The 12,782-nt window shown below is 41.6% G+C and overlaps 2 protein-coding genes across 5 annotated transcripts; both read right to left on the reverse strand.

Annotated features, from left to right (window-relative positions):
* Nucleotides 1-2: 2 nt before the first annotated feature.
* On the reverse strand, nt 3-4,434 carry stard14 (START domain containing 14). Its single transcript, XM_062475763.1, has 7 exons — nt 4,254-4,434; nt 3,909-4,085; nt 3,251-3,398; nt 2,789-2,892; nt 2,347-2,464; nt 2,113-2,165; nt 3-1,223 (listed from the first exon to the last, which is right to left on the reverse strand). The coding sequence occupies exons 2-7, from the start codon at nt 4,080-4,082 to the stop codon at nt 1,008-1,010; spliced, it is 813 nt and encodes a 270-aa protein (XP_062331747.1). The 5' UTR covers nt 4,083-4,085; nt 4,254-4,434; the 3' UTR covers nt 3-1,007.
* Nucleotides 4,435-5,424: 990 nt separating this feature from the next.
* Nucleotides 5,425-12,592, reverse strand: rab41 (RAB41, member RAS oncogene family). 4 transcript variants are annotated; one of them, XM_062475767.1, is made up of 8 exons: nt 12,398-12,592; nt 11,437-11,495; nt 11,173-11,226; nt 9,932-10,037; nt 9,328-9,439; nt 8,262-8,355; nt 7,637-7,703; nt 5,425-7,497 (listed from the first exon to the last, which is right to left on the reverse strand). In XM_062475767.1, exons 1-8 carry the CDS (start codon nt 12,474-12,476, stop codon nt 7,433-7,435), a joined length of 636 nt encoding a protein of 211 aa, XP_062331751.1. In that variant the 5' UTR covers nt 12,477-12,592; the 3' UTR covers nt 5,425-7,432. The 4 variants fall into 4 exon arrangements, with proteins under 4 accessions (XP_062331751.1, XP_062331750.1, XP_062331749.1 ...); XM_062475766.1 differs by lacking the exon at nt 9,932-10,037 and adding an exon at nt 10,688-10,793 and having other exon boundaries at nt 12,398-12,591; XM_062475765.1 differs by lacking the exon at nt 8,262-8,355 and adding an exon at nt 8,809-8,902 and having other exon boundaries at nt 6,072-7,497; nt 12,398-12,586.
* Nucleotides 12,593-12,782: the final 190 nt, after the last annotated feature.

Consider the following 12,782-nt stretch of genomic DNA (forward strand, 5'->3'; position numbering starts at 1 on the left):
TGTGAACCTTGAGAGGTTTATTTAGAAAAACAACCATTTACAATCATACGTCTTCATAGGTCATGTTCAAGAGCTCAGCTTGCAAAGCTAACTTCAGGGTCCTTGACACTCATGACATAGGTGCAGTCTACAGTCACTTCATGTAAAAATAAATAAGCTCAAGTAGGTCAGGTCTATGTTATGAGACTTATGTTAAGACTAAAGAAATGTAATCATAGTGTAACAAAATTAGGATCTGATTATTTAAGAAAAGAATACCTAACTCCACACACCTGATCAAAGTATGAAAATAGATTCACTTATTAGCCTAACAAAAGATGTTTTATTCAGTGCCCCTGTGGTATTATATAACAAGGCATAACAACCATGGCATGATGTTCCATGATATTTACCCCCCCTGGTTGCCTGACATTTCAGTAAATACACCTATAACTATTCTCACAAGGCCCAGAGGAGTGACAAAGCACCGTCCCTTCATTCTATAACCATATTGTTTGCTACTATGGATACATCATAGGAAATATGAGAACTATACCAAATTTAAATAGCAGTACATAAAAACAAACCTCTTCTCACTTTCATTGACAAATTCAAAATCTGAATCAAACAGCTAAAATAGGCCATTCTCTTCATAGAAATTATTTTTGCCTTTGTTCATAATCTGAAAATGTCCACCTATAGATTAAAATACAGAAGTTTCAATCAGTAGTTTTACGACGCCATCCGCAATCACATCCCCATTAACTGACACTTTTACCAAATCTAGAGTCTGCATTGTGTTGTGGCACATACGGGAAGGATTATCAATTCACTTTAGGGGGAGTAGATGGATCTGAATGGCAACTGTTAGTCTACTTCTGTCCAGCTGTAAACACTGTTGCCTTTCTCATCTAAGAAGGCACATATGATGAACAGGATAAATACAGACCGATCAGTCATACTGAGGTTTGGAATTAAGTCCCATGGAGAAGTATTGCCTGCATCTCCTCATACACAACCAGACAAACTCAGCTGCTTTCCTCAGCCTTGTCATTTTCCTGACAGTCCAGAGTGGTGCTCTCGTCAACGTTCTCCAGGGAATCCGCACGCTGGATGGACAGTTCTTCCGGGTTCATCAGTGGAAGCTGGCTCTGCTCAGGGAACAGCCAGGGCTTCTGGTACGGAGAGTTCTGCTGTTTCCACTCTGGGTAGTTCTGGCCCGCCTTATGCACACACCTCATCACCTGCAGGTGTGGACAAACCATTGGGGGAGTGAAAGGTCACTTCATGAACCTTAGTCTAGTGTAGAGTCTGCCACACCTTTCCTTTAAGTTAACAAATCATAAACTGCTTGTCACTGCTGACTGACTATTTGAACTATGGACCAAATACCTTAAAATTGTCATAATCCTAATAAAAATTTCCTTAATAGAAATACAATCTGTTTGTTATTTGTTTTAAGTTTCACTAGAGCGGTTTCAGTTTCTACAGCATATCCAGTGAGCAAGTCCACATGAATGTCAATGTGTCACTAATTAACACTGATAACAGTTGGCTACAATCAAACCTTTATTAGCTTGCTTAATTCAGGAACTACACTTAAAAGTAGAGAATTGTGTTTCCTTATAATGAGGTCATGTTGGGGAGGGGTTGGGAAGTTAACTTCTAGGAGAGGTCTTGATGATTAATGAACTGCTCTTTCTTTTCGATAAGGGCTCCTCTGAGCAACACATTCTCAGTTTCGCACACATAGATACACCTTGTCTGAATAGTTTCCACACTGCATACGGTGGAATGAAACCTGAAGAACGAGTTTTCCGAGCCCAGTGAGACACAGCTCGAGCTCAGAGACCTCATTGTCAAAAAACTTAGCAGGACAGGCCCTGCAAGTGGGTTGCTATGGTTACCTTTGTCATTCAAGAGTCTTGAAACCTACACTGGCTCTCAAAGATTGTACACTTATTTCTAACCAGTTCAAGGACAAGTATCTGCCAGTCAGTTACTGTAGTGCATATAAACACATGCACCATTTATGTTTTCACCCTGTAATAACATTCTGTCAAAGCCAAGAAAGTTGAAAGATTGAAGAATGCTGCTGTATGAGAATTGTAACGACTAAGGTGATTCATGTACCTTAGGAGCCAACACTTGAGATGCTTTATTCACCACCCACTTTGGAAGAGAACCTGTATTTATAAATTATAAAACAAAAACAAAGCATGAATAAAAGTATTTTCATATACAGTATTTTCACACCCTTCTTCTAAAAGTTAGAAATATATATTTTTTCAAATCACCCAATTTACCCCTCAACAACTGGTTTTACACAGTTTGGGAGTAGCTATATCCCTGGTAAGTGCATTGTACCTTTGGGGTCAGCCTGTGAGAGGTATGTGAAGGAGCAGCTGTTGGGGCCTGTAGGCTGCAACAGGTATCCAGTCAGGAGAGAAATGGCACGCACCAGCACCTTGCCAGGGGGATATTTCTACAATATAAAGAAGATGGGAAATCAACTTAACCTGTCCACTGTTTAGCCATGACATGTGTGCCTGTTTATAGAGAAATTAAATGATCAAATATTCATAGCCAGGGCTGTGTGCTTCCAGATCCATATTCATACAATACATCTTACATGGAAAGGTGGTGCTAATGGGTTTGTTTGGATCCTGTTTGTATAGCGATAAGAGTACACTTATAAAACACGGCATATGCGAGGATAATGGATGACATTGAGCCATAGGAATGGCAGAGTGGAGACAGACCGTGTGACGGTTGCCGTGTGAATGAGTGGAGGAGTGAGCGGATGTACCGGGTGTTTGACAGAGTAGTTGATGATCATGTATTCGTTGTCCTTAACCTGCCATGAACGCAGAGTTATGACATCCCTGTTCTTCAGAGGTTTGGGACAGACCCCTTACAAACAAAGAGAACAACAACAAATTTAAAATTGCTTTCCGTAGGCCTCTCACTATACCGGTAAGCCAAGATTTAGATGACCAACAGAATCTTCTACTGTAGGCTACCCTTCTGTTGACTGTAAATAGTTAGCTTTAAATTAAGCTTGTTCCCTGAGGGCAATGAAGCAGGCCCTGCAACACAGCCCAAGGCTAACAGGGAGATATAAAGGTGAGAAGGACATAGACTATTCGGCACCATTTTCACTTTTACAACAAGCTTTACTTATTGAAGTCTTAGGTTTATAGCGAGAAGCCAAGATAAGAAAGATGTCAGAGATGTGATGGAATATGATGAAACAGATTAGAGTACTTACATGAGTAGTAGCCGACATCAGCATTTGGGGTGAGACGGGCAATGTCAAAACTCTCCAACATTGTGGGATCCCACTTTTTACGATACTGGCCGTCATGAAGGACATCAAACATGGTGGCAGCTGACACATCTTTTATGGCCATTTTGCACTGAAATGCCAATAAACAGGTCAGTCAAGAATATAAGAAAACGTACAGTGCCTAGAGTGAATGCAGACCTGGCTAACCCACTTCTGAGCCTTGATTTTATGCTGCACTTTCTCATGTGTGGTTTTGAAGAAAAATGTATACAATATACAAATGGCATGTATTCCAACACTGTATTCTATCTACAACCCCCATTATGGAAGTACATTTCAACAGGTAGCCGATCGTATCGGAGATGTGTTTAAAAGGAGTCAAAAAACGGTATGTCATTATTTAGATGCGAGGTAGAAAATCATGGATCCTTGGGCCATCAAAGCACTGACAAGTCCTATCCAATGTAATAATGCAAAAAAACTAAACAAAAAAGGGCCATAAAGATTCCCTCTTCCTAAATTATTCATAAATAAGTGTGCATATAGCAAACTTATTTATGAATAACTTACGAAACACAAAGAACTAAATTGACACCTAACGGATCGATCTGACAGACTCGTGATGGTCAGCAGTACTCACCTTTATCTTGTGAACTTTAGGCGAATTTTTGATGCTTTGTGTGGTCGTGACAGGGGCCGACTCAACCCAAACCTGCATGTCGTTTTTATCATATTTGTTATACCAATTGTCCGTTGATAGGCATTGTTTTCTGAAGTCTGCAAAAGATGCCTCGTCCGGAATAATCTGAGACATTTTCTGAAGTGAACAAAGTGGGAAAGTGGTGAAAGATCCAAGACGTACTATGTCAACACTGTTCAAAACAGAAACTCGAATCTTCTGAACTATCTGGTGTTATCTTGTCAACTTCGTCCTTAACTTTCCCAGAGACGGAGAGATGAATGTATTTATATAGACATCGATTACCTTTTCAGGTCAGGCAAGATTCTTGCGTTGAATTCCAGTCCTACCCAGCCATTTCCCATCCACACCTGTTGTACGTCACAATTTCCGGTATGTGTTTTGCTCCACACAGAAACCACACACTGAGATTCTAATATTAATGAAAGAGGCCGAGACTACGCTGTAGCTTAAGTTTTATCCGCTGCAGTGGAAGGCACTCGTGTTAAGTAGGTGCGGACACTTTATGCGTACCTGCAATGCAAAACATTGTACACCTTGTCCCCGCCCCCAAATACAACCAGGCCACATCAAACCGGATAATTGGTAGTGTTGCATTGTCACGTGTTAAAATAAATTTTTAGGTTTAAAAAAAAAAAAAAAAAAGCAGATGCTTTAAAGTGGAATAAAAAATGAGTTTTAAGTTCATCACACCCCAGAAGAATGTGTTGTTAACTACCCATCCAAATTCGAATGAAAAAAAAAACACCGGCAAGTAGGCTATGAAATCATGAGAAAATCAGCAGTCTTCTCTGCTTGAGACTCTGTGGGGGAGGGGGGGGGGCGTGTCGTCTGAAGGAGCTGAAGCTCCGCCCCCTCGAATTTATTGAATTTAGCAACAATAGCTAAATCAATTGCAGATTTCCGAACAGACCTACCTGCAGTCTATGAGTGTTTTATGTGTCAATTATTTTGTCTTTGTACCAGTTGAGTAACAGAATGCAACCGTCTGTGATCTGACGTAGATAGGTGGCTGAAACCTGAGCTGAAAACGGGTGTTCAACGGTCTAACTCCAGATTTCAGTGCGTCAAAGTTTTCGAGCTTTGCACATGCTTTCAGCAACTCATTTCACACGTATATAATGTACTGAGAAGCAAATCATGGAATTTGCTTTACAGCCCTTTAACTAGCCTATTTAAACACGTCTAAGTAGGAACAAAGAACTCAAGACACTATTATTTTCTCCAGCTGTGAATTTTAGAGACGCAATTTTCTCAGCCGTATGCCTATTTGACTGTAAATTTGGCTTTAGGTTACCATGGTGGCCCTAATCTATAAACTCAGTTCTGTAATCATGTATGCTGCTGATAACGGGGGTCATTGGTCCTGAAAGCTGAACACAAATGAGAGCTGGTTGCTACAGCAGACAATAATGGGTTCCGACCGTTGTTAAGTAATGGGGAGTAGAAGTGTAGCGACAGTCTTGGTGAAATATCTTTATTTTGTTTCATGTGATACACTTCGGTGTTCCTTTAACTCTCCTTTTTATACAGCAGATAGTAATAGTAGTACATTATTCACACAAACGTTGCTAAACACTAGTAGACAGCATATTTCAAATAGACACACTTCAGAATAGCAGAGCTGAGTATTCAGTCAGTGACAATAGAAGAGCTGTTACGGTAAATACGGTTCTTCAATGTAATTAATAGGCCTACTTAACTATCAACACTTAAATTATTTCAAAATGTTTATAGTCACCAAAATAAGATACAACGAAAGTAGGCTTAGTGTGGGGTCTATATGAGTAATTTATGGCTAGTTTGTATGTGACCACGTGTTATTTGTGTCAAAAGATGAAAGGGGTGCAGTGAAGCTGTTGCCTGACTAAACCAATCCACCGACGAAACACACAGCATCTAGCTAATGTGCACACAGGCCCATAGTGCTAAAAGCCAAAATAACTGAGGCTTGCGTTTGCTTTCAGGTACAGCATCCAAACAGACACAAAATAAATAAAACACCAGCCTCCGTTGTGCGTGCCTGCAACTGAAATTTTGGTTAAGCCTACAAAGTTATTCACGTTTGCTTGTGTTAAAATAAATAAACACATAAAAACCAAGTCCTGCACAGGCAGTAGCATTTAAGTCTTAACTTCACTGCACTTTTTACAGCAAGGGTGTTAGTAAGCATTAGCTGCATCTGGGGACTACCTACCTGCTCTACTAAACAACTAGTGAAGCCAGACACTTGTCAGCCAGACACTTGTCAGCCGGCCTCAATCTTTACAATATTGTGGCTTGATTCAGTGCACAACGTTGGTGAACAAACCAGCAAGGCATCTGTGTTCTTAATTAACCGTCTAGATATCTTGCATGATGACCATGCTATTCCTGCAATAGTGTGATGAAAACAAGACAACAATAGATCTACAATATACCTATGGGGGGTGGTTCTGAAGAGCCATATGGGTCACTGGACAAGTTAAACATAAGTTGTCAGCTCTATCCATCTGAAGGCTCCTCTACATACATTATATCCCCAGATGTGTTAGTGTGCAGCTGAGAAGGAAAGTGGCTGTGACATAGTTGCTATAGTTTTAAAGTGTACATAAATAGTTTGCAAATTTTTTCCCCTCGATGTTATAATTAATTTGGAATACTTTTCCTTTTCTGACAACACGCTTTCCATATTGGTTGGCTATGCAATTGTTTTAGCAGAATTCCCCCATTAGAGAGAATTGAAAACATGCTGGTCTTCATGATCTGCACACGTTTTAACTCACTAAAAGGTAGGTCTTTGGCTGTTCATGCCTTCAAATGTCCTGAAAATAACGTCCCTTATTTATGGTCCCATTAACCGTGTTTGATACGTTGAGAGAAGTTATAATAAAAAAAGTTGTGGACTTAAAATGCAAACTCGTTTTTGGAACAAAGAATACTAAAGAAGGGGGTTCTCAGTAACAGATAATTGTCAATACTCTAGTTTTCCCTACTTCCATACTCTCCACTGGAAGCAAAAGCAATGAATCAAGGGACTAAAGCCTTGACCACGTGTTCTACTTGACATAACCTCAAACGGAGTTACTGTACAACATTGACGTGTGTGACAGCACTGATGCTCCAAAAAGTGCAATAATAACTCAAAGCCGTTATTTGTCAGTCTGCAATCCTATATGATGCCATGCAGTTGGATGAAAATTTTGTATCAGCATTTAAATTATCCTGTATTTTTAACTATAACTTTTAAATGTAATCATTTTTTAGTTCATTTTTTTTTTCCTTTCATTTTCCATCAGACTTATCCATTTAAATACAGAGTAATAGCACATCCACACGGTTACTCCGAAAAGTCACTGAGTCAAAAAGGGGAAAAGATAGGTCTTCCGGCCCGATGGCAGTGAGCCATGGGTGGGGAGAGTGGCCACTGAGAGACAAGCTGTTGGTGGGGAGGAGGCAGGTCAGGTGGGAGTGGGGTGCGTTTACTAGCAGGAGCAGCTGCTCTCAGTCACAGCCATCTCCGGTGGTTTCTCTAGTTTGATGTCGATCACTGAGAGGAGCAGGGTTAAGGTGGTCACCATCATCACCATCACATGATAAGACTCTTTAGTGACAGACACTCAGAGAACATACATTAGCACTATATACAAGTGACCATGAGTTGAAAAGCAAAGCTTTAGAAAGGATACTATCCTCTTTGCTCTTCTCTGGTGTACTGTCCATCCCGGGCAAGGCCGCAGCCACACGGCGAAACAGCTGTGGAACAACCACCAGACAATTAGAGAGCTAGACAGGTAGAAACAAGCAATTAACAGTTTTGCAACATTAATCTAATTGTTTAAAGCAGCTCAAGTAGCACAAACACAAAAGTAAGTAAATAAGTAACTGCTGTGTGTATACCATCAAAGTGTCAATCAACTCTAATTTACTGACATTTCTAACTTACAAAAGGCTAAGCCTATTTTTGTTCTGTGCAATGATAGTTGTACAAAGAAGTTCATAGACGGAGCATGCCCAACAGCGTATGACCATGCTGAACAGTGAAAAGTCACAAGCATGCATATTTTGTGAAATCTGACACAAAAAAAACTGCAACGTGTCAACACAACCAAATGATGAAGCATCCTAAATCAGCGAATGACAACACTCATGGGTGGACTGGAGTGAAGCACAAGGATGAGAGCTGCGCGGGACAAGCCATGAAGAAGAATCAAGCGAAAGAGGACAGGGCACACACTAGAGCGGTGAAACAGAGGGATGGAGGTGGGCTCGGAGGGCAGCCTTGACTAGACTATCCTGGGTTTGAGTCTCTACCTGTTTCACATTGTAGCCAGTCTTTGCGCTGGTTTCAATGAACATGACATTCAGTTCCTTAGCTCTCTGCTCGCCCTCCTCTGTGGTGATCTGTCTGCTCAGGCGACAGCAGAGAGGTGGAGATGGACGGACAGACGGAGATGGAGAGAAACATCGCAAAGGGGGAAGGGCCAGGAGGAAAAGGAGACATGGAAAAGAGAGAAAGACAGGGAGTAAGCAGAAAACAAAGATTCTGGTTTTCAGCGAGAAAAAGAAGTTAGTTTAGTCATACCACAGAGAGACAAAGGGATAGAGAGGGAGCAGCTTCGCCGAGAGGAGATGGAACGGCTGGATACCATTCAGGAAAAAACGATATCACATCACTCACTCCACAATAACAGCCTTGACTCTGATCCACATAATTAAAGAAATGAAAAGACGGACACTCTGGACAGCACAAATGAATCTCCCTAAGGCACAACATGGGCAGCTTGAGAGGCGTTGGTGCTATTTCAATAGTTTCTTTCTGTTTTTGTTTTTTTTAACGTGCATCTGTTGTGAAACCAACCTGTTTGACGTTATAGCCAGCCTTGGCGCTGGTCTCTATGTACATCACATTGAGTTCACGAGCTTTCCTCTCTGCAGCCTCAACAGAAACTTGCCTGCCATGGTCCCGGGGGAGGGAGGTGGCAGGGAGGGAGGAGGGAGAAACACCAAATCATAGTGACATGGAGAAACAGACCAGGGAGAGGAGGCAAAAGAACAAATAAATGAAACCAAAATATGACTCAAAAACAGAGACATACTGTGTGATCAAATTATAATGGAGCTGACGATGACATAGTGTCTCTCAATATTTGTGTAGAAATCAACATAATAATAGTTGATGCATACAAATGAAAATATTATTCAAAACGAGACAAGGTGTAAAACATTTAGGGGAGGAGAGGGAACCAAGGCTTTGGCAAACAGTACATGTAGGTGATTGCGGTTTAAATCCAACAAGACTCATTTACCATTATAGAACATTGTAAGCCACTCAAGGCTATGCCACCTTTCCATTCACACGCCCCACACAACCTTGTACCTTTTATCAGCCAAATCGGTTTTGTTCCCAACAAGCATGATGATGACATCACTTCCCCTCTCTGTTCTGACATCATCAATCCACTTTGAGGTTTGTTGGAATGAATTCAAATCTGAGGAGAACAACCAAATAAAAAAAACTGATTAAGAATCCATACAGGTGTGTATTCAGAGAAACCACTGGATCAAGATCTCAATAGGGTCAGGTATAGTGATAGTAATAGGGTGCTTTCTTCACACAGCAAAATCAGTGCAGCAGCCATTTCTTTTAGTTAAAAGTAGTTAATGCACACAAGTGTTCTGTAGAAGCCAGATGTTAATAAGCAAAGGTTAACAGTAGGTGAAGTAAAAGGAGGGGGAAAGAGGGAGAATAGTTCCCACATAGCTGTGTTTACATGAGGGAAAAGCTCAAAAACCATTGTTTGGTTGCAGCAATAACATTCATTATTAAATCTGCTCAGGGACACAATGATTCGGAAGCTATTTGTAATCGCAGCAACGCAACTTATGGAAGCTGCGAAAGGCAATGCTGCTGCAGCACTGTGACAGGCTCCCTGTAGGTCGCATAGAGAGCCCTGCTCGGGGCCTACTAGGCTCTGACTCACTGGTGATGTCATAAACCACCACAGCGATGGTGGAGTCTCGGATGTAGCTGGGAATGAGGCTGCGGAAACGCTCCTGTCCAGCCGTATCCCAGAGCTGGAGACGGACCTGTGGAGGATGGGGGTGGAGGAGAGGAGAGGAGAAAGGGAGGAGGACAAGGAGAGGGAAGTGATGGAAAGAGAAAATAGAGAAGAGGAAGGACATAAAAAGAGATGCAAGCCAGGCAGCAGAGGTGAAAAATTACCATCCGGCGAGGAATAAGGAAAAATCATTTGAATGGAAAGACGAGCAGGCGGGCGGATTAGTGGAAGTTCACTTTGGGTTTGATGCTTCTCTGCATCCCTGACCAACACAAACTAAGCAAATGATAAACAAAAGAAGCTACAATTAACAGATTCTCACTAATTCTTTTGAGCACAACCTCCTTATTCCTCCCATGAACCCCATTAGGCATGAACAGCATTGCATTAGCACCAACGTCACTGGAAGCTCCACACTCTACATGTTCATAAACATTACAATGAGACTGCCTGCCACACCTACTAAACAAAACAAACAGATTTCAGTTTCAATCTAGGAGACCAAGTCTAAAGCCCTACAGACATACATGTCCAGATTCCTTTTAAAATTCCTGTTCTGAGCCACTCTCATTGATCATGCAGACCAGTAAAGTCGGTAAGCTGCTGAAATGCTGTTCACCCAGTTCCCCTCTTCTGTACGTGGAGGGCAGGGAGGCAAGGCTTAGACATGATACCTACTGGCTATGTCATAAACCACCACGGCAGCGGCCGAGTCACGGATGTAACTGGGAATGAGGCTGCGGAAGCGCTCCTGTCCCGCCGTGTCCCAGAGCTGGAGACGGATCTGTGGCCGACCACCGCAACAAGCGGGGAAACGGGCACATGTCATGACCCAGCCATGGGGATGGTGGTGAGGACGGAGACAAAAATGAAACTTAAAGTGACTATGAAACTGAAAACCATGATCACGACAGGAAAACAAAACAATCGGGCCACGTGGAATGGAACAAATGCAAAAAACTGCTAAATGAATGAATGAATTCTGATGTGTGTGACATGGCAACATGAAAATAACAATGTTGTTTCTTCTAACAGCAGAGTTTCTTTTGAGAATCACATGTATCATGACATCCAGTGCTTTGGAGGTTCTCATACATGAATATTACACCTAAAAATGGGTTTGAGGTTTGTTCTAGGTAATAAAACAAGGAGTTGGTTCATACCGTACGATCCTCCAGGTACATGGTTTTCGATAAGAAGTCAATGCCAATTGTTGCCTGCAAAACAAACATTTCACCGCATCATGTATAAGCACTGAGCGGACACAGAACATAGAATGGTGCTGTTTTCTCAAATGACACAGCAATAAGTGAAAGCCGCTCTGAATGATACATAAGCCAAGCAATGACTAATCCATGAGTCAGTTTGTTTTTCATATGCAACAACTTGCTATTATTAGTTTACAAAAGGATGTTGGTGATGGTTACCTGATAGGTATTGTCAAAGCTGTCATACATAAACCGAGTGATGAGAGAAGTCTTTCCCACTGCAAAGACAAATACAGTGTAGTCATGTTAGGTGTTGGTCAATTATGCATGATGTAGACAATTTAATTGAGCTTGAAGTACAGTACGGACGGACACGCTGGTGTTCAGTTAGCAAGTAGCTTATTCAAAGACCTAGCGTATGTCAGATTTTACTGACGCAAAACAAACTGGGAGTGATTTGCGTTGTCACAGTGTCTGTTCATACGTCCTGTAATCGCAGGATGTAATATGGACTGCTGAACCCACGCTGAGCTGGCAAAAGGGTGGAGCCAGCTTCAAAGATCTTCTAAGACGTGATGAAACGCAAAATATACACGGGCTAACTGAGCTGGTATAACAAAAATCCATAAATATCCCGACTTGTCAAACATTTTACAACAGTATTTTGTTTTCTAATGGAGACAACGCTTTTACAGAAGTGGTCAATCCAAGGTTGAATGATGGGATAACCGGGTAGCTAGCTCAGCTATCCAACAACTGAAAGACGTGGCTAGCCTGGCTAGATCATGCAAAGCCAGCCAGTTATTCTGGCTAAGGCACAGCTAGCCAGCTAGCTGGTAGTTTGCAGTTCAACTTATTTAGACAGTTAGCTAGTCGCTGCATCTAATCTAGGCCTACAATAAAAGCTAGCTATTATTAGCAAGCTAAAAAAAACATTCTCCAAACAATAGACTCACTAAATAAGTACTGTAGTTAAGTGACTAGCCGCGAGATTTTGAGGTAGCTAAAAATGTTTTTTTCCCCCAATAATGACAAAATAAAATCAGGAGACTATCGGTCTGAGCGCCTAGCACTAGGCTAGCTAGCTGGCTAACTTACTGGCTAACGGCATCTAGCCATCAATACAGTAGACCTCAAAATAATTGCATACGTGGGCCGAATACACACTATAGTTACTTACCACTCTGCTCGCCTAAGAATACGAGCTTGAATTTACGCAGGGGGTTACCAAACTCTCCACCGCCGGTCGTGGTCGACATCTTTATTTAAAATATAAACAACAGCTAGCTGGCTATGTTGTGTCGACCGTACAGAGAAGCGCAGGGTAGTGTGTGACGCTAGCTATCCCTGCTGCTATTGTTGCTGTCTGTGTGCATGCGAGGAGGGCGACAGTGCCACCTAATGCTCGGCCTGGATTTTTTCACGTCATTTTACAGTAATAACAGGCTATTTAATCCATTTTGACTAACCCATCAGAGACACCAAAATAATCCAAAATTGTCTGGGGTAAGGGGTAAACATATTTATTTTTTAAGGACATATGAGTTTTACATTAAGTAATTGTA

The sequence above is a fragment of the Osmerus eperlanus genome, chromosome 13, assembly GCF_963692335.1.
Source record: "Osmerus eperlanus chromosome 13, fOsmEpe2.1, whole genome shotgun sequence".
NCBI lineage: Eukaryota > Metazoa > Chordata > Actinopteri > Osmeriformes > Osmeridae > Osmerus > Osmerus eperlanus.

Bases quoted from the DNA above. Each gene is read 5' to 3' on its own strand.
- stard14 (XM_062475763.1), bottom strand. From the start codon at position 4,082: ATGTCTCAGATTATTCCGGACGAGGCATCTTTTGCAGACTTCAGAAAA. The intron at 3,399-3,908 runs GTGAGTACTGCT...TTGGCATTTCAG, and splicing joins CTAAAGTTCACAAGATAAAG to TGCAAAATGGCCATAAAAGA. The intron at 2,166-2,346 runs GTACAATGCACT...TTATAAATACAG, and splicing joins CTCACAGGCTGACCCCAAAG to GTTCTCTTCCAAAGTGGGTG.
- rab41 (XM_062475767.1), bottom strand. From the start codon at position 12,476: ATGTCGACCACGACCGGCGGTGGAGAGTTTGGTAACCCCCTGCGTAAA. The intron at 11,227-11,436 runs GTAACCATCACC...TTTGTTTTGCAG, and splicing joins GCTTTGACAATACCTATCAG to GCAACAATTGGCATTGACTT. The intron at 7,704-8,261 runs GTAGAGACTCAA...GTTGTTCCACAG, and splicing joins CTGGCTACAATGTGAAACAG to CTGTTTCGCCGTGTGGCTGC.